The 24,246-nt window shown below is 35.1% G+C and overlaps 8 protein-coding genes across 8 annotated transcripts; 3 read left to right on the forward strand and 5 right to left on the reverse strand.

Annotated features, from left to right (window-relative positions):
• Positions 1-18: 18 nt before the first annotated feature.
• BX664DRAFT_365865 (uncharacterized protein) lies at positions 19-4,257 on the forward strand (the record flags this gene model as incomplete). The annotated part of the gene is made up of 13 exons (XM_051548499.1): positions 19-252; positions 322-420; positions 479-684; positions 759-1,043; positions 1,105-1,222; positions 1,291-1,409; positions 1,491-2,193; positions 2,263-2,688; positions 2,754-3,164; positions 3,230-3,463; positions 3,535-3,677; positions 3,735-3,950; positions 4,029-4,257. The coding sequence occupies 13 exons, from the start codon at positions 19-21 to the stop codon at positions 4,255-4,257; spliced, it is 3,423 nt and encodes a 1,140-aa protein (XP_051398816.1).
• BX664DRAFT_335063 (uncharacterized protein) lies at positions 4,146-6,282 on the reverse strand. The gene has a single exon (XM_051545828.1). The coding sequence runs from the start codon at positions 6,263-6,265 to the stop codon at positions 4,493-4,495; it is 1,773 nt and encodes a 590-aa protein (XP_051398817.1). The 5' UTR covers positions 6,266-6,282; the 3' UTR covers positions 4,146-4,492.
• Positions 6,283-6,540: 258 nt separating this feature from the next.
• On the reverse strand, positions 6,541-9,690 carry BX664DRAFT_365866 (P-loop containing nucleoside triphosphate hydrolase protein; the record flags this gene model as incomplete). The annotated part of the gene is made up of 13 exons (XM_051548500.1): positions 6,541-6,652; positions 6,746-6,812; positions 6,904-7,098; positions 7,183-7,248; positions 7,320-7,489; positions 7,589-7,857; positions 7,953-8,080; positions 8,156-8,378; positions 8,472-8,545; positions 8,630-8,734; positions 8,816-8,932; positions 8,997-9,120; positions 9,184-9,690. 13 exons carry the CDS (start codon positions 9,688-9,690, stop codon positions 6,541-6,543), a joined length of 2,157 nt encoding a protein of 718 aa, XP_051398818.1.
• A 3,301-nt stretch (positions 9,691-12,991) lies between these two features.
• Positions 12,992-13,928, forward strand: BX664DRAFT_245436 (uncharacterized protein; the record flags this gene model as incomplete). Its single annotated transcript, XM_051540247.1, has 4 exons — positions 12,992-13,052; positions 13,422-13,649; positions 13,708-13,747; positions 13,823-13,928. Coding segments are annotated over 4 exons (435 nt in total), but the record flags the coding sequence as incomplete, so codon positions are not given.
• A 1,023-nt stretch (positions 13,929-14,951) lies between these two features.
• On the forward strand, positions 14,952-17,113 carry BX664DRAFT_281858 (WD40-repeat-containing domain protein). Its single transcript, XM_051541539.1, has 6 exons — positions 14,952-14,999; positions 15,059-15,323; positions 15,394-15,827; positions 15,883-15,936; positions 16,038-16,123; positions 16,207-17,113. Exons 1-6 carry the CDS (start codon positions 14,997-14,999, stop codon positions 16,691-16,693), a joined length of 1,329 nt encoding a protein of 442 aa, XP_051398820.1. The 5' UTR covers positions 14,952-14,996; the 3' UTR covers positions 16,694-17,113.
• A 24-nt stretch (positions 17,114-17,137) lies between these two features.
• On the reverse strand, positions 17,138-18,760 carry BX664DRAFT_335069 (dehydrogenase E1 component-domain-containing protein). The gene is made up of 3 exons (XM_051545829.1): positions 18,664-18,760; positions 18,320-18,574; positions 17,138-18,148 (listed from the first exon to the last, which is right to left on the reverse strand). Exons 1-3 carry the CDS (start codon positions 18,730-18,732, stop codon positions 17,270-17,272), a joined length of 1,203 nt encoding a protein of 400 aa, XP_051398821.1. The 5' UTR covers positions 18,733-18,760; the 3' UTR covers positions 17,138-17,269.
• Positions 18,761-19,244: 484 nt separating this feature from the next.
• On the reverse strand, positions 19,245-21,062 carry BX664DRAFT_264861 (uncharacterized protein; the record flags this gene model as incomplete). Its single annotated transcript, XM_051540836.1, has 2 exons — positions 19,245-20,542; positions 20,621-21,062. 2 exons carry the CDS (start codon positions 21,060-21,062, stop codon positions 19,245-19,247), a joined length of 1,740 nt encoding a protein of 579 aa, XP_051398822.1.
• A 1,494-nt stretch (positions 21,063-22,556) lies between these two features.
• BX664DRAFT_335073 (PQ loop repeat-domain-containing protein) lies at positions 22,557-24,136 on the reverse strand. Its single transcript, XM_051545830.1, has 4 exons — positions 24,028-24,136; positions 23,859-23,953; positions 23,676-23,749; positions 22,557-23,571 (listed from the first exon to the last, which is right to left on the reverse strand). The coding sequence occupies exons 1-4, from the start codon at positions 24,079-24,081 to the stop codon at positions 22,697-22,699; spliced, it is 1,098 nt and encodes a 365-aa protein (XP_051398823.1). The 5' UTR covers positions 24,082-24,136; the 3' UTR covers positions 22,557-22,696.
• Between the last annotated feature and the right edge of the window lie 110 nt (positions 24,137-24,246).

The raw sequence follows: 24,246 nt of genomic DNA on the forward strand, positions 1-24,246 counted from the left end.
CAAAGAAGGAAACGTCAAATGCGTCGATCATTACGATATCGATTACAAAATATCCTCAAACGAACACCACAAATCTCAACTGAACCTCGTATTATTCATATCAATAATGACTCTTTGAATTCACAACAAAAATTCTTAGGCAACTCTGTTTCAACTGCAAAATACAATCCAATCACCTTTTTACCAAAATTTCTTTATGAAGAATTCTCAAAACCAGCCAATTTGTTTTTCTTATTCATCTCGGGTATTCAGGTACGGTTCAAATAAAGGGAACTATTCTCTTATGAAAAATTAATCAATTTGTTTTTTTTTTCTATATAGCAAATTCCAAATATCTCTCCTACTTCAAAATATACCACGCTGGTTCCACTTGTCATTGTACTGTTGATTACTGCAGTGAAAGAAATGTTAGAAGATTTCGTAAGTATCAATGATATGAATGATTGATATGGATTCTTTTTTTAACATTCTATTCTAGGGTGTTCATAGATCAGATCGGGAACTGAATAACACCAAATGCAAGATCTATGATGGATCTCAATTCAAGGAAAAGAAATGGCGTGACATCAAGGTGGGTGATATTTGTCGTATTGAAAGCTCGGAATTCTTTCCTGCAGATCTTATTCTACTTAGTAGTTCGGAACCAGAAGGTCTTTGTTATATAGAAACAAGCAATTTAGATGGGTAAGAGAAAAAAAATATATAATCATAAATGGGAATTTTGAAATAATCTTCTTTTCTTTCTTTCTTTTTAATAGTGAAGTCAACTTAAAAATCAAACAAGCATTATCAGAAACGTCACATATTGTCTCTCCTTCTCAACTTTCTCAATTACAGGGCGTTATCAAATCAGAACAACCCAACAATCGTTTATATAATTATGATGGTACTCTTTGTTTAACAACTCAAGATGGAAAACCAAAAAACCTTCCTTTGGATCCTAACAAACTCTTACTTCGTGGAGCTCAACTTCGAAATACAAGTTGGATTTATGGGGTAGTAGTTTTTACTGGACATGAAACAAAATTGATGTTGAACTCAAGGTAATCCATATATAGATGAAAATGAAAATGTAACTCATTTCTTTTATTTCTACTATGATAGCAAAAAGCCAACCAAAGCATCTAATGTGGCACGTATCACCAATCGCAATATCTTGTACTTATTTACTATGCTTGTGGTCATGAGCGTTTTATGTTCAGTTGGCAATCTTGTTATCTCCGTAAGTAGAATGCTGTATACAAACTTTTTTTTTTTTTGGATGATTAATGACATAGCTTCATTTGATAGATGAATAATGATCAACACCTGGCATTGTATATTCCTATCTCTGGAGCTGAACGTGCAAGAGAATTCGGACTCAATATCTTGACATTTATGATTTTGTTCAACAGTTTTATTCCAATCAGGTACAACCAAAGATAAAGAAAAAAAAATCAAAATTACTGATATATTTAATTCTTATTTTTTTTTTTTAAAAAAAAAAACAGTTTGATGGTCACCATGGAAATCGTGAAATTCGTACAGTCAAAGATGATTGATAATGACTTGGATATATACTATGACAAGACAGATACACCAGCAGTAGCACGCAGCAGCAGTTTGATTGAAGAATTAGGACAAGTGGAATACGTATTTTCGGATAAGACGGGAACTCTGACTTGTAATGAAATGGAGTTTCGGGAGTGCTCTATTGCCGGACTCGCCTATGCAAATCAACCAGATCCAGATCGCCGACCAACAAACGACAATGATAGCCATGGACAATACTCATTCAAACAATTAGAACAACATCTTCATGAATCACAACACAACAATGTTATCCATGAATTCCTGACTTCCTTGATGACTTGTCATACGGTGATTCCTGAAACCAAAGAAGGCTCGGATGAAATTGTCTACCAGGCGTCCTCTCCTGATGAAGGTGCTCTTGTCACTGGTGCCAGCAAGGTATTCAAGTATCATTTTTATGCTCGTCGACCTCATTCCATCAATTGTACCATCAATGGAGAAGATCAAGAATATCAAATCCTGAATGTCTGTGAATTCAACTCAACTCGAAAGCGAATGTCTGTTGTACTTCGTGGTCCTGATGGCAAAGTGAAACTTTATTGTAAAGGTGCTGATACTGTGATTTTGGAACGATTAAACAATGATAATCCATTTGTAGATGCTACCTTGGAACATTTAGAGGTAAATCATCAAAAAAAAATCCATTTACTCTTTTTTTTTTCCTTATCTTTTTTTTTTTTCAATTCATAGAATTTTGCTAATGAAGGATTACGAACACTTTGTTATGCTATGCGTGAAATCTCTGATGAAGAATATGCAAGATGGTCTCAAATTTATGACAATGCGGCTACTACTTTGGTGAATCGAGCTGACGAATTGGACAAGGCAGCAGAAATGATCGAAAAAGATATGTTTTTGGTGGGAGCTACAGCTATTGAAGACAAATTACAAGATGGTGTGCCTGAAACGATTCATACTTTACAAGAAGCCAATATTAAAGTCTGGGTACTTACTGGTGATCGTCAAGAAACAGCCATCAACATTGGATACAGCTGTAAATTATTAACGGAAGATATGGATTTGATTATTTGTAATGAAGAAGAACACGACGCAACAAAATCATACTTGGAAACAAAACTTGCTGAAGCCATTGCTCATGATCAAATAAGTCAAGAGGTAACATACTTTTGTTTTTTCTAAAAATCAATGATCATATACTTATTTTTTTTTATACATATTAGCCTTTGGCATTGGTGATAGAAGGAAAAGCGTTAACATATGCTCTAGAAAATGATGTGGAAAAGATTCTTTATGATTTAGCTATACGGTGCAAAGCTGTAGTTTGTTGTCGAGTATCCCCTCTTCAAAAGGCTTTGGTCGTGAAATTGGTGAAAAAATATTCCAAATCGATCTTATTGGCTATTGGTGATGGGGCAAATGATGTGTCTATGATTCAAGCTGCTCATGTAGGAATTGGTATCAGTGGTGTGGAAGGATTACAAGCCGCAAGAAGTGCTGATTTTGCCATTTCTCAATTCCGATTCTTGAAGAAATTACTATTGGTACATGGTGCTTGGGCTTATCAACGATTATCCAAAATGATCTTTTTCTACTTTTATAAGAATGTGGCTCTTTATTTGACTCAATTTTGGGTAAAAAAAAAAATGAGTACGATGAATGATTTATGTATTTAATTTTTATGTTTTATATCTTATAGTACTCTATCTTTACTGGCTTTTCAGGACAAACTTTATATGAATCTTGGACAATGTCATGTTTTAATGTCATCTTTACATTCTTACCTCCTATGGCCATTGGTATATGTGATCAATTTGCTTCTGCTCGATTATTGGACAAATATCCTCAAATTTATACATTAGGACAAAAGAATGAATTTTTCAATCAAAAACGATTTTGGGGTTGGATTCTTAATGCAGTATATCACTCAGCTGTAAGTTCATCCAAAAAAAAAAAAAGAGAGGATCGAATGTAGATGATTCATCTTTTATTATATATATATAGCTTTTGTTCTTCCTTGGTATGATTGCTTTTACAGATGATGCTGTCTTTCTTCTCGGATGGACGGGTGGTCAATGGTGGGTGGGAACAACCATTTTTAGTGCTACCTTGGCAACGATTCTTTGGAAGGCCGCTCTGATTTCTGAGTAAGTGGTAGAAGAACTAAGAAAAAAAAAAAAAGACGACTAACTGTTAATTTGTAGTATTTGGACAAAGTATACTTACATTGCGATTCCTGGATCCATGTTGATTTGGTTTATCTATCTTCCTTTTGTTGCATATGTGGGTCCAATGACTCCATGGGGCATCTTTTTGGAATATGAAGGGATTGTTCCTCAATTGTTTGGTAATGTCAACTATTGGCTCTTCTTTTTGATGATTCCCCTATTGTGCAACCTTCGAGACTATATTTGGAAATAGTAAGTGTCCAAAATAAATAATAATAATAAATTATACTGATCATTATCTTCACCCTTTTCTTTTTTTTTTTTATAAAGTTATAAACGGATGTATCGTACAAGAAGTTACCATTATATTCAAGAAATTCAGAAATTCAACTTACCTGATTATCGACCTAGAATGGACCGGTTCAGAAGAGCTGTCAATAAGGTACGGAAAATCCAACGACTCAAGCAATCTCGAGGTTTCGCTTTTGCACAAAATGATACCGATCAAGGCAAAATCATTAGAATGTACGATACCACCCAACAAAAACCTATTGGATAGTGATGACTGTTTTATTTATTCTTTTTTTTTTTTTATGATAACACCAAATTGTATATGTATATTGTATCCTTCTTTTTCATTCTTCTTCTTCTTCCTCTTATTATTTTTATTCACGTTACAAATAAAACAAATCATTTTTATTGAAAATATATAGCATGGAGAAAGAAGGATACGGAATAGAGAGGGAGTGGGGGAAGGGTATCACAACAAAAAAAAAAACGTATCTAAACTACAACTAAATATAAATCTGGATACCATTGATATGTAAAGACCGGATAGAATGACAAACAATCTTGACTCGACATAGATCCTTGAAAGTATGATGATGATCTCCAGTATGCTGTGTTTTTGGGAAAGCGTCATGATGGGTCCATGGTTGATCACCAGTTTTGATGCTGAGAAGAAGAGGGCCACGCCTTAAACCAATCAAAGAAGAGGTAGACGCTTGAATAAAGGGGTATCGAATCTCAACATGTTTCCAACGATGCTGATGACTAAGGATGGCCAATGTAGGGACGCCAACCGAAGAAGAGGTGTATTCACAAGAAATCATGGTCAATCGGGTCAAGGAAAGACAGCTGGCCAGGATATCATCCAACGTACGATGATCCAATTCAACAGTGGATAGGACGAGAGAATCAAGTCGTGAATGCATTCTTTGTTCACTGGTAGATAATGCCAGACCTCCCAAGGTCAAATGAGTTAGTCCACTACAATGATGTAAGAGTGAATGGATATCCAGGTGGCAGGGTGATTGCTTGTTGGAACGATGACCTTGTTGTTGGATGGTGAGTGTTGTCAGGAAGCCTAGACGACCAATTGCCTTGTAAAAAGAAGAATCTGGATGTGTAGCTACTGGACGGATGGTAAGATTTGTCAATTGGTTGAGGAAAGGATGATTGACCAGTGTCCAAAATATAGAAAAAGATGGATCAAACCCATCATCCATACGCACTACATGTACTTGTTGCAGAGAACGAACATCAGCTTTGTATAATGATGATGATGATGATGATGACGATGGTAAATGTTGTAAAAACCATTGATCCCAAGATATATTTGTAAAATGAATTCGTTCAAGAAAATGACATGATTGAGCCCATTGTTTTAATCCTTGTTGAAATGGATGAACCTCTTGTTGATCACTGTCTTCCAGATGAGTTGTCATATGTCTTCGTCGTACAAAACGTGTTTGCATTTCCAGTGATGTCAAGTGAGGGTATTTTTGAGCCAGATAACGTATCCAAGGAGTTCGACCGGGATCTTGCAACTGTTTGTAGATAAGTTTAAGAGAACGCAGCTGATCCATAGTCACTAATGATGATGATGATGATTTGCTATCGGTTGATAATAAAGTGTGAATATCCAAAGCCAAAGAAGTAAGACGTGGACAAGCAATGTGAATAGATTCCAAGTCATCCAGTGTCATATCCAATCGAGATGATACTAAACAAAATTGTTCTAACAAAGGGAACCGTGTAACAAGACCGAAAAGACCATCCATATCTGTATCGTGTAACGTCAGTTGAGTCAACGAGCATAATCGCCATGATGTTGATGGTATGTCGGTAAAGTTCGTGTCGATGGCGGGCCAAACAGGAGACCTATGTTGATCCCACATGCATTCTGACTCTCTTCCCAAAAAAGAAGACGATGGCCATCGAAGACTGGCATAACGAATATTAGGACACAATTGAAATAAAATTTGCAGTTCTTGTAACGAAACTTCGCACTTGTTCAGGTCCACTTGTTTTACTTGAAAACCAAGATCTTGCCTTTGTTGCAATGTAGTATACAAAGTTCGGTAACTGGCTTGGTTGGAAAGAACACAGTTTTGATACAATGCAAGACGAAACAAGGAATACCATGCTTGACATACATAGAGACACCGGTATTTATCCAATGTAGACAGTTGACAATGAACAAGTTCAAAAAGTTCTAAAGGTAAACACGAGATCATGATAAAAATAAAATAAAAAAAAAAGAGTGTGAGAAAAAATGTCATCATTTGGAAATGAAAAAGAGCTTATTTATATGATTTTTTTTTTTTTTTTTACCTTGTCATATAGACACAGAGACAATAAAATAAGGAAGAAATACAGGAAGGAGAAAATAGGGGCGAATTCTAACGAAAAAAAAAAAAAAAAAAGGAAAGAAAAGACTGAAAATCAAAATCTGGCAAACTTTAAATCCCCAATGCTTACAAAGTAAAAAAAAAAAAAAAGATTTTATTGAGTCATATTTACTTATATATAAAATAAAATAAGTAACCAACTAAAAATTCTATTCCATATGAGATATATATTGAAATACATAAGAAACAATTCCTTTTCCTGCTTCTTGTTTCAATATAGGATCTGGTAATTTCAATAAATCCTTATCAAAGTGATCCCATCTATTACAAAAAGGAAGGTGTCAATAAGGCCAGATCAATAATAAGGATAATAATAATAATAATAATAATAATAATAATAATAATAAGACTTACGTGCTTGTGTCTCCATACTGCATTACATCCGCTGATTTGTGTTGTTTACCTTGTATACATCGTTTACCTGGAATATACAAAAAAAAAAAAAAAAAAAACAATAAGAGTTGAGTCGATCATCCTTATTATTATTCTTATTATTATTGTGATTGCCTTACATTTGAAGGTATCATGAGTTTCACATTCACTTGATGTATGTAATTGGAAGAGTTGTCGCATATTTTCCACAGAGAAATGTCGCTCAGCATCTGTGGCTTCGTCTACCACACAATTAGATAGTGATTGTTTGTGAGATTGTCTTTGGAATATTTTTTCTTCTATAGTGCCAGCACCAATAAATCGATAAATAAAGCCTATCGTAGAGAAAATAAACAAACAAATAATCAGTAAAAAGAACTTAATATATGCCCCAACAATTTTTTTTTAAAAATACTTACAGTCTTTCTTTTGTCCATCCCGCCAGACACGCGCTAATGCTTGCTGATCAGCCGCAGGGTTCCAATCTAGAAACAAACAATAAAAATAAACAAACAAGATCATTGCTTGAAAAAAAAAAGGATAAAAATTAACTTGCCTGGATCAAATAAAACTAATCGATTGGCGCCGATCAAGTTCAATCCACATCCTCCAGCCTTGCTACTAAGTAAGAATACAAACTCTGGTGCTTCAGGGTCATTGAATTGATCTACTAATTTTTGTCGTTTAGTGATGTTCATAGAGCCATCCAACCGTAGTACACCGTATCTATTGTTTCCAAAAAAAAAAAAGTAAAAATAAACATGTTAGACAAACTGATTGATATGATTTGTAGTTTGTTGAATTTAAGTAAGATGTGTTACTTACTGTTTTTGTGCGCAAAACCGTTCAAATAGGTCTAAAGTTTGTGTGTAATTGCTGATAAGTACAATTTTGTCGTCTGTTTCTTTCTTGATTTTGGCCAACATGCGGTCTAACACCATAAATTTCCCAGATAAGCTAGAAATAACTTGTCCCGTTTTTCCACCATGACTACTTGTATATCCTGATGGTAAGACTTTTTCTGATCCTTCCAGTTCTGTAGGTAAATCCAATAGATCAGGATGATTGCAAAGTTTCTTGAGCATAGTAATCGCCTAACGCCATCAATATCATCATAAACAATAAGAATATCAGTGTTTACCCAATGATCTTCCGATCATTCTTTTTTTTTTTAATTCTTTTGATTTACCTTCAATGGCTGACTGTCCTGACCTCGTAGTAACCTTTTCATAGCTGGAGATGTGAGGAATATATCATACAATTGTTGCTGTAAAGGAGATAAATTGCAAAATACCACATGTTCAAATTTCTTTGGCACTAGAGTAAAGATATATATATATAACATAATGATTATTACTTTTTTTTCTTAGTTATTGTCTTTTAATCACTTACGGTATTTGGTAAGAATATCATTTGTTCGTCTAATAGTAAATTTTGATACAATAGTCCAGAATTCTTGTACTTTCTCATCACTGAGTTTCCGAGCAGCATCAGAAGCATCTGAATCACGACCACGTTGAATAGGATTTTCATAATTACGGCGAAATTCATTGGGAGTACCTAGAATTCCAGGATTGGCGAAATCGATAAGATTATAATATTCACTAAGATCATTCTATATACAAGATGAGGAAGAACAATAAAATAAAATATTAAGTATTGAGTGGTTAGAATAATAAAAAAGAAAATCATTTGAATTACGATTTACCTGAATGGGTGTTCCTGATAAGATGACTCTTCGACGGACCTGTAATTTGTTTAATTCCTTGAAAAGTTGTGATTCTATTGATAATTCAGAAATAGATAAATCACTATAAAGAATTTGATTTCTTCTAGCATTGATAGTCATAATATAAAGATGTTTACCTCCATTCTTTAATCGATGACCTTCATCACACAATAGTAATCCAATAGGGCAATTCTTCATATATTTGGTATAGGCACGGAGCGTTTCATATGATATAATAAGTACTAATAAAAATAAAAGAAAGTCTAGTCAGTCACGTAATCAGATCATAGCTTTTTTTTTTTCTGATTTTCATGCAACTTTACCAGGATTTACAAGTTGACCTTGAGCAGCTGCCCATCGTTTCACTGCTGAGATCTTTTCCTTGCTTCCGGAATTGTCAATTGTCAAAGGTCGTACGCGAGTTTCACCAAGCCATTTTACTACAAAAAAAAAAAGGGGATGATAAATCTTAGCATATTTCATTAATTAATGTTATTTCTTTACCTATTTCATTTGCCCAATTTCTAACAAGACTTGAAGGACAAGTAATGATAGCTTTATGTATAGTAGGTTTTCCCAATTCATCAGATTGTCGAAGTAAGGTCCAAACCAAAGAGATACATTGTAACTACAGAAAAAAAAAAGATATCAGAGTTTATATTTTATTTTCCAAGATTAACGACATACTTACCGTTTTACCTAAACCCATTTCATCTGCCATAATGCAACCAAAAGCATTTGGATGCACTTTTCCTGTAGTACACCTAAATAAGAATCGAACACCTTCCACTTGATGAGGACGCAAAATCTTGGCCAAAACAGGATCCACTACTACATGACATTTTTTAGAGACTTCTTTCTTTAACCCAAGCATTTCTGAGAGAGATTTTCCACTAAGAGCAACTTTGTTTGCTGAGGTTTCTTTTTCTTCTGTTGAATTTGTTTTTGTATCCTTATTAGTTTCTGTTGTTGGAGGTTGTTCCGGAAGGGTATCGACATCAGGGTCCCAAAGAACAAAAGCATCTTCTGCTGTATGATCATAAAGTTGTTTATATCGAGAGCCATTACGTCTTCGTATACCAAGAGTTCTTCTATGTTCCATATCGATGCTATTGTTAGCAGTTTGATCGGCCAAAGGTACACGGAATTTTTTTGTCAAAGTCGCGAGAGAAGAAGTTGAAGTAGGTCGTCGTAACATTGGTTGATAACATCGAGAAGTACTAAAGTCGTTCGTTAATAAAGAACAAATTCTTTTTCCACCATTTGCTTGGTTTTCGTCTTGACCATATGTTGTATCGTCTTCTTCTTGAAAATCACCCACAAAGTAAGATACATTGTTTCGTTTTCGTTTGGAAGATCGTATCTTTTCTTCTTCTAATAATTGTTCTTGTTTTTGCTTCAAGAGGAGTGATTTAGGTTTCTTGAGTTGCATATACGTATTAGAAAAAAAAAAAAAAAAGGTGAAAGGAAATTATTTTGCTGTGCCTCTCTCCTTTTTTTTTTTTTTTTAAGAAAGACACGCTGAGTTTTAATTTAATAAGAGAGATTTACATTTTCTTTTGATGAATAAGAAACCGTAGTATTTTTTTTTTCGTATGTTGTCAGTTCAAAATATATATTAATGATGGGGCATTATTATGATATAGAGAATGGATTATTTGATGTAACACAGTCAGATATAATAAAAAATTAAAATGGCTTCAACCAAATTTAGTATATATAATATATATATATATATATATTTTTCTGTGATGGTTTGACTTTAATCTATATATATTATGTTTTGCATCCATGTACCTTTTTGTATTTTTCATTTTTTTTTTTTTTTTTTTTTTTAAAATTAGAAAAATCTAAGAGGATGATTGGTGGAAAGTCCTTTCTTCAGTTGGTTCAACTTTCACAAACCGCTTACTTGGTTTTAAAATTTTTTCCTCCCCTTTTTTTTTTTTTTCTATCTTCTAAATAATCTAAGTTATAGCTGATTTCTTTTTCTTCTCTTTTGATAACACACATATACTTTACCTTTTTTTTTTTTTTTTTTTTTTTTTTTTTTTTTACTACTTATTTATTTATTTCTTTTAAAGAAATAATATTCTCTTCTATCTTTTCCGTTTATCCTACTAAATCTCCCCTTAGGGGATCCAATCCACCAACTAACTTCTTGTCACTTTATACTTCGCAAAGTTCAATATGGAAACACAACAAGCTGTATATACAGAACATACTTTACCTTCAACAAATCAAGAACAAGAACAACAACAACAACAATTTATCCATTCTACTGAAACAAGTCCAACTTTATTACAATCGACAAAACCTGAAGCTTTCCCTTTTCCTTCATCTCAACACCAAGTAGAACAAAAATTGGATATAATGTCTCAATTGACAACTCCAAGTGATGACCAACCTATACTTCAACAACATCTTATACAACAACAACCAAATACTGTACCTACAACTCTATCTCTTGAAACTAATCAACCTTTACAACAGGATCATCATACTCAACCACACATGATGATAAAACAGGAATATACACAGGATCATCACCAACAACAACAACAACAACAACAATCAATGCCTCTATCATCTCATTATCAACAGATGGACCAGACTCCCATTATGACCCCAGTGCAAACTCCAGGTTTATCTCAAGGTATTATCAGTCCACAATCTCATGCCGACCTCGCTAACTTTCCTATACTTTCAGTTGATCAACAGCAACAGCAGCAACAGCAGCAGCAACACCAACAGCAATCTCAGCAACAACAACAACAACACCAACACCAACAACAACACCAACAACAACAGCAACAACAAACGTCCTCAATATTAAATTCTTCATCACATATTGCAGTACCTGGTGAAACTCCTACTATTGTGGGTTATAACAATGAAATTGGTTCGATGACTATTTCACATGATTCTACCTCAAATTCAGTAAACAGCTCAGATATGGTAACAACTTTTCAGGTGAGTTTTGAAAGAAAAGGGTCTTTGTTGGTATAGGGAATATCTAGTAAAAAAGGAAAATCGCTCAATTTTATTTATTCTTTTTTCTTTTTCTTTTTCTTTTTCTTTTTCTTTTTTTTTTTTTTTTTTTTTTTTTTTTGGTATCTTGTTGGGTTATTCTTTAGTCTCAGCATGGTGGTATTTCTACTCAGGTCGTACCAGGTCAAGATAATAACTCCTTTGGTAGCACGTCTATGATAGAGGTCTTGTCTCAACAATCTACTCAAGATCAACAGCCAATACGAATGGAATTGAATCTATCTTTTGATCAATCTGAAACTCTACCGTTATCTCATCCTTCTACTGTTGTAAGCCAAGATCAAAATCATAGTCAACAACAACAGCACATGCAACAAGAACAACAACGTATTATGGAACAAGCTCTGGCAAATCACACTCCATCTATTGTTATCCCATCTCAACAACAACATCATCAACACCAACAAATATCACATTTGGATGCGACATTGCAACAGCAAGAATTAGAACGCCAATCTGTGGAACAACGTCAAGAGGCTGTGGCGGCGGCTGCTCAACAAGTGATGGCCCAACAAATGGCTCAACAACAAGCAGCTGTAGTACAACAATTGGCTATCTTACAGGAACACCAACATCATCAACAGCAACAACAGCAACAGCAGGTACTGTCTCAACAAGCGATGATGAATTCTACTTTTCAACAGCAGCAGCAACAACAAAATCTTCACCATCAACAGCAGCAAGAGCAACAGAAACAACAACAAAATCAGTATCAGCAAAATACGCTTCTCCAAAATCATCAACAACAAGTACACGCTCAGCAACAAATGGCTATGTTACAGACCCAGCAACAACAATCTGAATCTATATTAAATCATCCAATAGTGACGTCTATACCTGTGCAAGAAGAAAATCGTATGGCTCATCCTGGTGATTACCCGCAATCTACGAACCAATCTGTGATGCTATGTCAAATGACAAATGGGAACTCTAGTGTATCGTCCTACATACTTCCAGATGGCTCTTCAGCGCAACAATTACGACAACCAAATTTTTCATCTTCAACGCCCATCGGTCATCAACAACCTGATACTCCAATTACTCCAACACCAACTACGTTTGCTAACAGCGATGGGAAACGTCCACTTACTAATGATCAACAACAAACAACAGCCAGTTCATCTGCAAGCAAAAGAGCACGTCGTCACACAGTTTCAACATCTCATCCTCCTATCCAAACTGAACAACTGTCCTCAACGATCACTGGTCCTCAATCTGCTGTAGTATCTGATATCAAGACAGGTGTTACATTCCCTGATGATCAAAGTCAACTCCTTCGACGTCCTTCATCCAAATCATCCAAGCCTTCTCTTCAAATCTCCCTTCCACCGCCTCCAACGCCAGCAGAATTAGGTCTGAAAGAAAATACAAATGTGGATGATCAAACAACTCCTGATTTATCACGCAAAGTAGCTGAAGCTTCTTCTCCCAATGTATCTATTCAAGAATTTGCTGGAATGTCAAGGGATCAATTGATTGCTCGTTTGGTGGAACTGGAAAAGGAAAAACGTACATCAAGACGCAACAGTCCTACATCATCTTCCAATCCTACTTTACCTGAACCGAACACAACATCACCGGTCTCTTCGTCAACTGTAGCAACAACGAAACAATCATCAACAACACAAACGGCAGAACGCCAAAATGAGGACGATGATGACGATGATCAAGACGATGATGATGATGACGACGAAGATGATGATGAAGAAGACGATGATGATGGAAACAACAAAGACTCACAACACAACATTGTCAATTCTCAATCAGAAGGAAAAGAAGATAATCATGCAACCGTGCAGCAACGACATCAGTCGGCTATTAGTACACCAAAAACTAATACCACAAACAACAGTCAAGCTACTGTGGACGCCTCTTCAGAAAATCAATCAATGATATGTGGTTGGCAGAACTGTGGACAACGTTTTGATGGATTACAACTTCTTATTGCACACCTTGGTGATTCTCATGTTGGCAGTGGAAAAGCAACATATAGCTGTGAATGGGAAAATTGTACGAGAAATCAGAAACCTTTCACCAAACGGCACAAAATGTTCAATCATTTACGGACACATACTGGTGAACGACCTTTTGTGTGTACTGAAGAAGGTAAAAATTAGAAAAAAAGTAAGTGATGATATGATATTGACAACGTTTATATTGATAGGATGTGGGAAACGGTTTTCTAGACCAGATTCTTTGACAACGTAAGTATTTATCTAATATATAAAAAAAAAAAAATACAATTGAAACCGAAATAACTAACATCCCTTTTCAATTAGACATATCAAAACACACTCCAACATTCGACCCTTTTATTGTACTGTGGAAGGTTGTGAAAAGGCATATTATCATTCTCGATCTTTGAAGAAGCACGAGCGAACACATCTGCCACCTTTAGGAATACAAGATCCATCTGGTGGTCTGGCACTTCAAAATCCATTGGTATCAAAGGTAATGACAAATCCTTCGGTAGACTTGAGGGCTACGACAGCTGGTTCCACGACACAAATACCTTTTGGAGATGGCACTCCACCTTCTATTGAATATATCCATCATACTCCTCTTCAGCAAGTAGGGCTTTCGCTTCAAAATCATTCCCAATCACTTCATCATCATCATCATCAACAACAACAACAACAGCAGCAGCAACAACAACAACAACAACAACAACAAGCGTCTCATCATGCATTGACATCTTTACCTATGAATGGGACAGCTATGTCTGTTGTTCAGCAACCACCAGCTCCACCCCAGACGCAACAAACAACTCATTTCTCAACGCCAACACAAACGTTATCAAATCCATCATTTGTACAACATCAATCTCATACGCAATTCATCAACATGGCATCGACTTCTATTGACACCTATACCCAACAACAACAGCAGCAACAACAACAACAACAGCAGCAGCAGCAGCAACAACAACAGCAACAACAACAACAGCAACAACAACCATCAGTAGCGTATGGGGGATCAAATATAGTTTTGGAACAAACTGGCTCTGGCACTTCCTCGGCGTTACAACCATCTGGTGTTAGTGGAGAACAAGTGATACCTCAATTATTTGATTCTACCAATCCAACTGGGTTTCTACATAGGTCATAGTTTAGTCTCTCCTTATTCAATATATACTCATTATCTATATATTATGTCTATTTTTTTTTTTTTGTTTTTTTATGTACATTGATATTTATTTATACTTTATCTCCCCCACTTATTTTTATTTACTTCTATTATCTTTCCTGGTTGGAAGAATAAAAACGCATTGATTCCAAAAAAAAAAAAAAAAAAAAAAAAAGAAATGAAGTGTACAAGCCACACTCCTATTGGTCCTTTGATTGATTGAAACTCCAATTTTGAAAAAATGTGTTCTCTTTTTTTTTTTTTTTTTTTTTTTTTTTTCTTCTTCTATATTGAACTGACTCAAAATAAGCTTTATTGATATACCAAATGGTAAAGTTTAACATTGGATATTTTATGTATCTTTAACCTTCTCTTGTTTTAAATTATAGAAAGTCAAAGCCTTATCCCGGTCCTCTGCAGACTATGTTCGAGAACGATCTCAAGATATCCATAAAGTGCAACGTAATCTTGATCCAACCGTACATCCATTTGAACAAGGTCGAGAATATGTTCGAGCTTTGAATTCAGTCAAGTTGGGTCGTTTATTTGCAAAACCTTTTGTTGGTGCTCTCAGTGGTCATATCGATGGTGTTTATAGTATGATGAAACATCCTCAAAAGCTCAATTCTATTATTTCTGGTAGTGGTGATGGTGGTAAGTATAGAAGGAAATAATGAACAAAAAAAGTTTATCTCATATTGTATCTCTTTTTTTTTTAACTTAGAAATTCGTATTTGGGATTTGACGAATCAGGAAACCAGTTGGACAACTCAAGGACATTCAGGCATTGTCAGTGGTGTAAGCGCAGGTAAACGGGATGATCAATTTTTATCTTGCTCAACAGATAAAACTGTCAAAATCTGGCAACCTTCTTCTGAAGGATCGGAAGCTCTTCAAACATATATTGGTCAATATGCATTCACTGGGTTATCTCATCATCGTCACGATGCTACTTTTGCTACTTCTGGCCATGCCGTGGAACTCTGGGATGAAGAACGTTCTGAACCTATACAAAACTTTGCTTGGGGTGCTGATTCTTATCAAACCGTCAAATTCAATCAAGTCGAAACGAATATCTTGGCCAGTTGTGGTTCTGATCGTACCGTAGTGTTATATGATTTACGTACAAGCAAACCATTATCGAAATTAGTTATGATGGTAAGTATTGTCATGGATTTACTAGATAGAGTACTGATATTTTGTTTTTATTTAGATGAAAACAAATGCCATTGCTTGGAATCCTATTGAAGCCTATACTTTTGCAGCAGTAAGTCATGGATGAAGAGAGGGAGAGAAAAATATCTTTGTATTATCTATGAATTGCTTACAATCTTTTTTTTTTATTATTATTATTCTATCTTATTATAGGCAAATGAAGACCACAACTCTTATATTTTCGATATGCGAAATATGAGTTCAGCTCATAATGTATTGAAGGATCATGTCTCAGCAGTGTAAGCAAAAAAAAAAAAAAAAAAAAAAAAAAAAAAAGGAAAAAAATGCAAGATATAACTTACATTTTTTTTCTTTGATGTAGTATGGACATTGATTATTCACCAACAGGTCAAGAAATTGTGACAGGTTCCTATGATCGATCTGTTCGTATTTTTGATGTACAACGTGGACACAGTCGTGACATGTATCATACCAAGCGAATGCAACGAGTATTTTGTGTACAGTTCAGCATGGATAGCAAGTATGTTCTTTCTGGATCTGATGATGGCAATATCCGACTCTGGAAGGCACATGCATCGGAAAAATTAGGAATCAAGGATCGTCGCGAACAAATCAGTTTGGAATATGCTCAAAAACTCAAGGATCGTTTTGGCCACTTGCAGGAAATCAAGCGTATCGATCGCCATCGTCATGTGCCAATGGAAATCAAACGTGCCGACCGTACAAAGAAAGAAATGATCAATGCAAGAAAAGTCAAGGAAGAACGAAGACGCAAACACAGCTCCAAGGAAGAAGCAAGCAAATATGTATCCGAACGGTCCAAGTCTATCATTGGTGTTGCCAAATAATTTCCCTTTTTATTATCATTCAATTTTTATCATCATCCATATCATTATTTTTTTTTATTAGTATTCTTTATTTTACTATTATCATTTTGTGTCCCAACTCATCCACTTCCATATTACTCAATTTTTTTTTTTTAATCCCTTTCATATCTCATCATACATCATTTTTTTTTTATTATCTTTTCAACTTTTTTTTTTCTGTACTATAGTTTCATTCTTTTCTAGACAAAAATAAAAGTTTTTGACTGTTTTTTACGTACGTTTGTATATCAATTATCAATCATACCATTACATATTGTCCATCATCATGCATTTTCATCATCAATGTCAATGTCTATCATCATTTTTTTTTCACTCAATGATCATCATCAAACATTCGATCAGTCATTTCAAATCCATCATCCAATCTAGTATTGCCGCAACAAAAAAAAAAAAAAAAAAAAAAAAAAAAGATCAAAAAGTTTGTATTTATTGTATATAAAAGAAAAGGAACAATGAAAAAGAGAGAAAGGAAAAGATGATAATAGACTATATGGAGTTGTTGTATGTATAAAAAAAAAATTGGATAAAATAAAAAAATTAATAATAGTAGAGTTCCTTGGGTTCACGTCCACGGACAACAGAGGGTTCAGTGCCAGGTTGGTAGATATCAGTATGGAATTCCTTAATAGAAGGTTCAGGAGAGGCTTCGGCTTCCTTGAGAGCTTGATCGACTTCCTTACGAGCATCCTTATCAATGGCCTTGAGATCGGCTTCAGAGGCGACGTTGTGTTCAATGATGAGTTGCTTCAAACCAGTGATAGGATCCGAGGTGGAACGCATATGTTGGATTTCTTCACGGGTACGGTAAGTGGTTCCAGGGTCAGACATAGAGTGACCACCATAACGATAAGTGGCCAATTCCATGACAAGAGGGCCCTTGCCAGAAGAAGTCCATTCCTTAGCCCATTCACAAGCACGCTTGATAGCCAATGAATCCATACCGTTCACCTTGATACCAGGAATATAACCAGCACGCTTGAAGTATTCAGTGGAGGCAGAAGAACGGTTGGCAGAAGTACCCATACCATACTTGTTGTTTTCACACACGAACACACAAGGTAAATCCCAAAGCTTGGCCATGTTGAAAGCTTCAAATACTTGACCTTGATTGGATGCACCATCACCGTAGAGAGCAAAAGTCACTGAAGGAATATCATTGTATTTTTGAGCAAAAGCAATACCAGCGCCAAGAGGTACTTGAGCACCAACAATACCATTACCACCATAGAACTGAGGAGCGAACATGTGCATGGATCCACCTTTACCCTTGGAAATACCGGCTTCACGACCCATCAATTCACCCAAAATGCTCTTGACACTTCCACCACGAACATAGGTAAATCCGTGACAACGATAAGCAGTAATAACATGATCATCATGAGTAATAGCAGATTCCATACCAACAGATACAGCTTCCTAGAAGAATAATAAAATCGGTGGTTAAAAAATTTTTCTTTGCCCGAGTCATTCACTCTAACGACCTTCTCTAGAAATCACCCGCGTTTACCCGCAAAAAAGGTATTTTTTGCCAAACACTATCCGTCCTCCCCCATTATACTCTATTCCTTTTTTTTTTGAATAACTTACTTGACCATTACACAAGTGACAGAAACCACGAATCTTCTTGGCCTTGTAAAGACCATCAGCAGCCATTTCCATACGACGCATGACAGTCATCTTGGTATACATATCGATCAATTCAGACTTGGTGATATCCATTTCCAAGCTAGGAGCTTCGGCATCGTACATTTCAAAAGAGGTGGAAGGTAAAGTGATACGAATCTTTTCAGAGTCATCAGTAGTAGAAGCCATCATAGTAGGAGCGGTAGTGGACAAAGAGCGCTATAAAGGAGATACAAAAAAAAAAAAAAAAAGTCAAAACACTTCTGAAAAGTTACCAAAAAAAAAAAAAGATGTAAAATAAAACTTACAGTAGCCTTGAATCCAATGGTAGGCTTGTTCACATTAGCCAACAAACGAGAGGACACTGAACGAAGCATAATGATGTATCAATTAAAAAAAAAAAAAATAAAAAAAAACAAAAAGAAAAGAGAAAAAAAAAAAAAAGAAAAAGAAAGATTCTAAACTCTACTCAACGAAAATTTTTTTAAGGCTGGCGGCCCAACAAAATCCGACCCATCTCAACCCCCATTTTTTTTTTTTTTTTTTTTTTGATACAGCGATAAAACTAGCTTGCCACATATCATCTACACTAGCAGGCATACGGAAAAAAACAAACTCCTTCATACTATTGGCCAATCAGAACCATCCTATCCTTGCCATCAATGTTCCTTTTTTTTTTTTTTTAATGGAGAATATGACAATAATCAAAAAGACTCATTATTATTTTATTAGGATATAAACAATTTAATAAATATAAAAAAAAAAAAGAGAGAGAGAGAGATATGCACAAATGTACGGAAAGAAGGAATAAATATATATAAGTATATGTATAATCAATGAAAAAATAGTATATTTTTAAGCTTGTCAAATAGGGTAGTACTAAAAAGTCTTAAAATTCCACTTTTGTGTCTTGTTTGCTTGATAGTTTCTTGATAGACATCCAATCCAACCGTAAATCTTTTTCTTCATCATCCATTTCAACTGGGATTTCGTCCAAAAGAGGAGAGAACAATGCCACATCGATTGCTACTGGCCATGATGTATCATCATCCATTGGTGCTGTTAACTCAGTGACATATGCCAATGGTTCCACTATTTCTGTCATCGTATAGATCTTGATTTTCTTTGTTGTCACTGGCATATCAGGTCGTTCCCATGCAGGTATATGAGTAAAAGGACAAAGTAAATCATCAGGTGTAAATGTCCCTGTTCTTCGATCGCATGCTGATATGTGAGGATGCCATTCTTCTGCCCGTTCATCTAATATATCATGAGTGACAAGTTGACCCCATAGATCCAAAACAGGTAATTGATCAAAATCGGGTAATCGTTGCTGAGGTAGTTGATATAATAATGTGTCTCTTTGCATAAGAGGTACAAGAAAAAGATCAATGATATTGGTGCGTTTTTCAGATTGTACATGTGTTCCAGTTTCCAGATGATTGGTAGCAAATGATTCAAATGATTGAAAGTTGGGATAAACCATAACATAACCGCGTAGATATACAAGTTGAATAAAATATTTCTTCCAGGATTTCTTCCATCGGTCAGAACGGCTCATCGGTAAGCTAATATTTAAATAATGGTATTGAGAGAGATCATCCAATTGGGCAGTCAAGAAGGAATGGAATTCACGCCAATGTTCAGGAAAATAGATCGCTCCCCAGCTACAAGGAATTTGACTAACATAAGGTGTACGCTTCGGATAAGAGGATCCTTCCAAGGCCACATTTGGATCAAAAGGTCGTCGTCCCACCAAATGAAGTTCAACATTACGAGGAGAGTAGAGACTAATACCAAAGATTTGTTTCGTGCGTTCTGATTCATCACCATAACGATATTTTAGAATATTGTATTTTGCCCAAGTATAAAACAAAGGTGATACAGAGATATCATCTTCCAAGAGAACTGCATAATCATCATTGTTGCGAGGATACCAAGATTCTACAATAGCTGGCATCAATCCGCCTTTTTGTATTCGATGTCGAATCGTCTTTTTACCATAATGCCAATCAAAGCTCTTCACCAAGCTGCGTGTCACCCTATCTGCTGATTGTTCCATATGAATTGTCAAATCCACTCTATCACCTAAAAAATAACTGTTGCTACTTGTTTGTAAAAGTCGTGAGAATGAATGAGGACGACGGTCAGTAATCATGACAAGTTGTATAGATATATCATTCCAATCTATATCAAAAGGAGTATAAGTATTTCTTTTTTTCTACATCAATGATCTTGTTTTTTTTTTTTATTATTAATACTTACATTTCAGAGCCTTCAGGGGCAAGTCGGGAATCCAAAGAGCATGTTGAACCTGATGTGCAGGCAGGTTGATCAAAATCCATTGGAGTCCATACTGCTGAGATGATGATGCCAAAGATAACGCCTTTTGTAAGGAGGAATCAGAAGAGGAAACATGTATTAATACTTCAGGTTGTAGGACTTGCATCAATCCAAGAACACCATCCATGATTCGAGAGGTAAAATAAGCTTCATTGTTATTCAAATGTCCAGGTAGATTCAGGTCGTGTATCATCGCCATCTTGTTCCCACTACAATCATCCATAAGCTTCATTGTCTTTTTCAACGTTTTTCCAGACATACCGTGATCCTTTCCAGTCACTACAATATGTATTGGGTATTTTTGAGATCTACATAAGAGTGGGTATAAATATTTCGCTTCCAATGAACCATGTATAAGATACATTCCACGTTGATCCATTGATATTGATTGTTGTTTTTGTTGTTGTTGTTGTTTTTGCTGGCGTAAAATGGTGATCTGTCGGTGGTCCAATGCAGTGGGAGATGTGTGTAACTCACGCTGGTCAATCCAAACTTTGTTGTTGATATAATCATGACGAGCAGTGATGCATTTTTTTGTTGTTGTATATGGCAAATTGGAGGATGGTGAAGGTAAAGCGATGGTGGCTATTTTTCCATACTTGATTAGAGACTGACTGATGTAATACGGTAAGGGCAACTCTTGCATAGGGTGATGAAAATCTAAAATAAAGGGCAGCCAAGATCTTTCCAAAAACCAGGAGTTATAAAGTAAATCGGCAGGTTGTGATACGGCAGGTACATCATTGGATGGTAAACAAACAAATTGAGTTGATTTATCCTTATTGAGGTTGGAAGGTAATAGCATCCCATTGATTCCTAACATAGATCCTTGATAATTAGATAGTTGCGAGACACGGAATAAGTATTCTAATTCATTGTTGGTTCTTGCTTTGATCAGAGAGAATTCTGTGTCCATATCCAATAACCAAATCCATTTTGTTGATATCTGTCGTAACCGTCGTATCCATTGATGATTGGTCAGTCCTTTGGCGTCGTACTTGCTTATATCCACTGTTCTTGAAGGAATAGTGATAGCATTGAGTCGTTTAGAAATGTTTTCTCGTGTAAGTGTTGACGAAGAAGAAGTCCAAAGCACCCATATGGATTTTGGTTGTACAGTTTGTCGTGATATCATGTCCAGATAAACATCTAATTGTTGTAGATCTCCCTGTAGATAAATGGCCACTGTTAAATCAATAGTATGAGGAACTTGTACTGTTCTTCCTAGATGGACAAGTTGAGAGTAGGTATGCCCAATTGTCGTATATTCACGTAAACCTTGTAAGAATGAAATTGAGGAATTGTCAGTGCTATGTATTTTTGAAAAAGTCCAACCGTCTAAAGAGAATATGATTAGATAAACAATAATACTTTTTTTATTTTATTTTTTTATGTGGAACAGAGTGTGAGTTTTTCAGTACTTTACCTCGTTTCCAGGTCGTAAACTGTGGCCATTCATAAGGCAAAGATATTTGTAATGACAAAGTGGTATCATTACTACTATTGTTAGATGTTTGTAGACGTTGAGGTAAAGGAGACTGTTTAACTATAGAAGAAGTATTGTCATAAGTCCAATGCCATAAAACCAGAGTCAATAATAATATAACAACTGTGTAGAGCTGAATTAATCGTTTTGGCAATCGTTGGCATTTCATTCATAAAGTGGCTATAATGGTTATGAGTGAATAATATGATTATGTATGAATAATAAAAGAAAAAAGAAAAAAAAAAGTAGGGAAGAGAAAGGGAATCATTAGAACCAGTGGAAAATACAAAAATGAAAGGGAAAAAAAGTAGTCGGACCCTGGATTTACTTTTTGGGATAGACCAAAAAAAAAAATTGGTTCTGATGACAATTGCTAGTTTATTAGTTATATACAAAAAAAAAAAGAAAAGAAAAGAAAAGAAAAGAAAAGGAAAGAAAAGAAGAGACTATATACAATGATAAAAAGGGGAATAATGGTATCAACAGAGAAGAAGGGTGGGGATCAAATAATTCTATACTGAGACTAAATTATTCTTGCAAAGTTGATTCTTTCTTCTAGTGTAATAGATATATTGTAGGAAGATAGTAAAGTCGAATGATAAGGTTCCGGCACTACCAATCAAATAAGGAAGAGCCTCCATAATAGATTCACGGGTTTGACCTGGGTGGAGTAGGATACTTGAGGCATATGTAAGATTACCACAAGCTGCAAATACAAATAAAGAAGGAGATAAACCATCCACTGACCGTCGCTTGATGTTCTTTCTAATTTGAGGAATACGTGACATCAGGTATAATGTAGTGCAAGTCCAAGCAAATAGACTACCAATGATCAGGGGATCAGAGTTTACTGTAGTAGCCACCAATGAGGAGGAAGATGACATAGTTGTTGTAGTGGTCAATGTAGATGTATTAGAGAACGTATTCAATCCAAGAAGCATAATCGACATTAAACCTGTAACAGCTGTTTTCATCTTGGATGATGATGATGATGATACTGATGCTGCGGATGTGACAGATGATGAAGAACCAGTAGAGAAAGTTTTGAAAAGATTTTCATCCCGTTGTTGTTGTTGCGTCAAAGTATACCATTTGTTAGGTGATGATGATACAGAATAAGGAGTGATTTCATCTTCTAATGATTGAGCTTGAATTAGTAGTGGTGTTTGCACGGATGGATGTTGGAATGCCGCGGTAAAAAGATTTGGTGGTGATGATTCATACTGAGTCTTTCTGCGGTTAGTTGATCGTCCTCTATGTTGCCACTTGCTATAATAAAGGTATTGACCCAATAAGCAGATATCAATCGCAACAAAGTATATTCCAAGATATCGTTGAAACGGAAGTTGATTTGTGAGGATACATCCAATTAAATTAGCACTGTCACCTATAAAAAGAAAGAAGAAGAAAAAACAGTTTAGCTTCGGATTTAGATCAAAGATGGTCGTAAGGTTTAGATCATCAGTTTCTCCGTTTTGGTCATTGAATTACCAGCAAGCCATATAGATAAAAAGTTGATAGAAAGTCCTTCAGCTGAGCCTCGTCTATAATTTTCAATCACTTGTCTATTACAATTTAAAAAAAAAAAAAAGAAGTAAAATTGAATAATCATGCAGGCTTCAAAAAAAAAGTTATAATAAATTTTTTTTTTTTTTGTTTGTTTTCATTACTTACGGGAACTGTGCATTCAACCAAAATAAGATCGATAAATAACCTAATAATACACTGGATGCATCTAAAAAACCATACGTACAATCACCAAAGATATACTATAGAATACAGAAGATGATGATGATGATGAGTTTTATATAAACACTATTACTAATATTCATTTCATATTTACATAAATCCAAGGTATAAAAGGTATACCATCTTTCATAGGTATACATTGTGTCATATTAAATAGATATCAAAAAAAAATAAAAATAAAAATAAAAAATGTTCAAAAAAAAAAAATAACGGAAAGAAAGAAAGAAAAAAAAGAAGGAAGGAGATTGGAATCAGAACAATTAAATATGCCCCACCCCTTTTTTCTATTATTCCTCCTCTCCAGTTTTGGAAT

This window comes from Halteromyces radiatus, assembly GCF_025201355.1.
Source record: "Halteromyces radiatus strain CBS 162.75 chromosome Unknown BX664scaffold_5, whole genome shotgun sequence".
NCBI lineage: Eukaryota > Fungi > Mucoromycota > Mucoromycetes > Mucorales > Cunninghamellaceae > Halteromyces > Halteromyces radiatus.

Bases quoted from the DNA above. Each gene is read 5' to 3' on its own strand.
- BX664DRAFT_335063 (XM_051545828.1), bottom strand. From the start codon at position 6,265: ATGATGACATTTTTTCTCACACTCTTTTTTTTTTATTTTATTTTTATC.
- BX664DRAFT_281858 (XM_051541539.1), top strand. The intron at 15,937-16,037 runs GTAAGTCATGGA...ATCTTATTATAG, and splicing joins AAGCCTATACTTTTGCAGCA to GCAAATGAAGACCACAACTC. The intron at 16,124-16,206 runs GTAAGCAAAAAA...TCTTTGATGTAG, and splicing joins AAGGATCATGTCTCAGCAGT to TATGGACATTGATTATTCAC.
- BX664DRAFT_335069 (XM_051545829.1), bottom strand. From the start codon at position 18,732: ATGCTTCGTTCAGTGTCCTCTCGTTTGTTGGCTAATGTGAACAAGCCT. The intron at 18,575-18,663 runs GTAAGTTTTATT...TCTCCTTTATAG, and splicing joins CCATTGGATTCAAGGCTACT to CGCTCTTTGTCCACTACCGC. The intron at 18,149-18,319 runs GTAAGTTATTCA...TTATTCTTCTAG, and splicing joins GTCACTTGTGTAATGGTCAA to GAAGCTGTATCTGTTGGTAT.
- BX664DRAFT_335073 (XM_051545830.1), bottom strand. From the start codon at position 24,081: ATGACACAATGTATACCTATGAAAGATGGTATACCTTTTATACCTTGG. The intron at 23,954-24,027 runs GTAAATATGAAA...TGTATTCTATAG, and splicing joins CTTTTATACCTTGGATTTAT to TATATCTTTGGTGATTGTAC. The intron at 23,572-23,675 runs GTAATTCAATGA...TTCTTTTTATAG, and splicing joins TTTATCTATATGGCTTGCTG to GTGACAGTGCTAATTTAATT.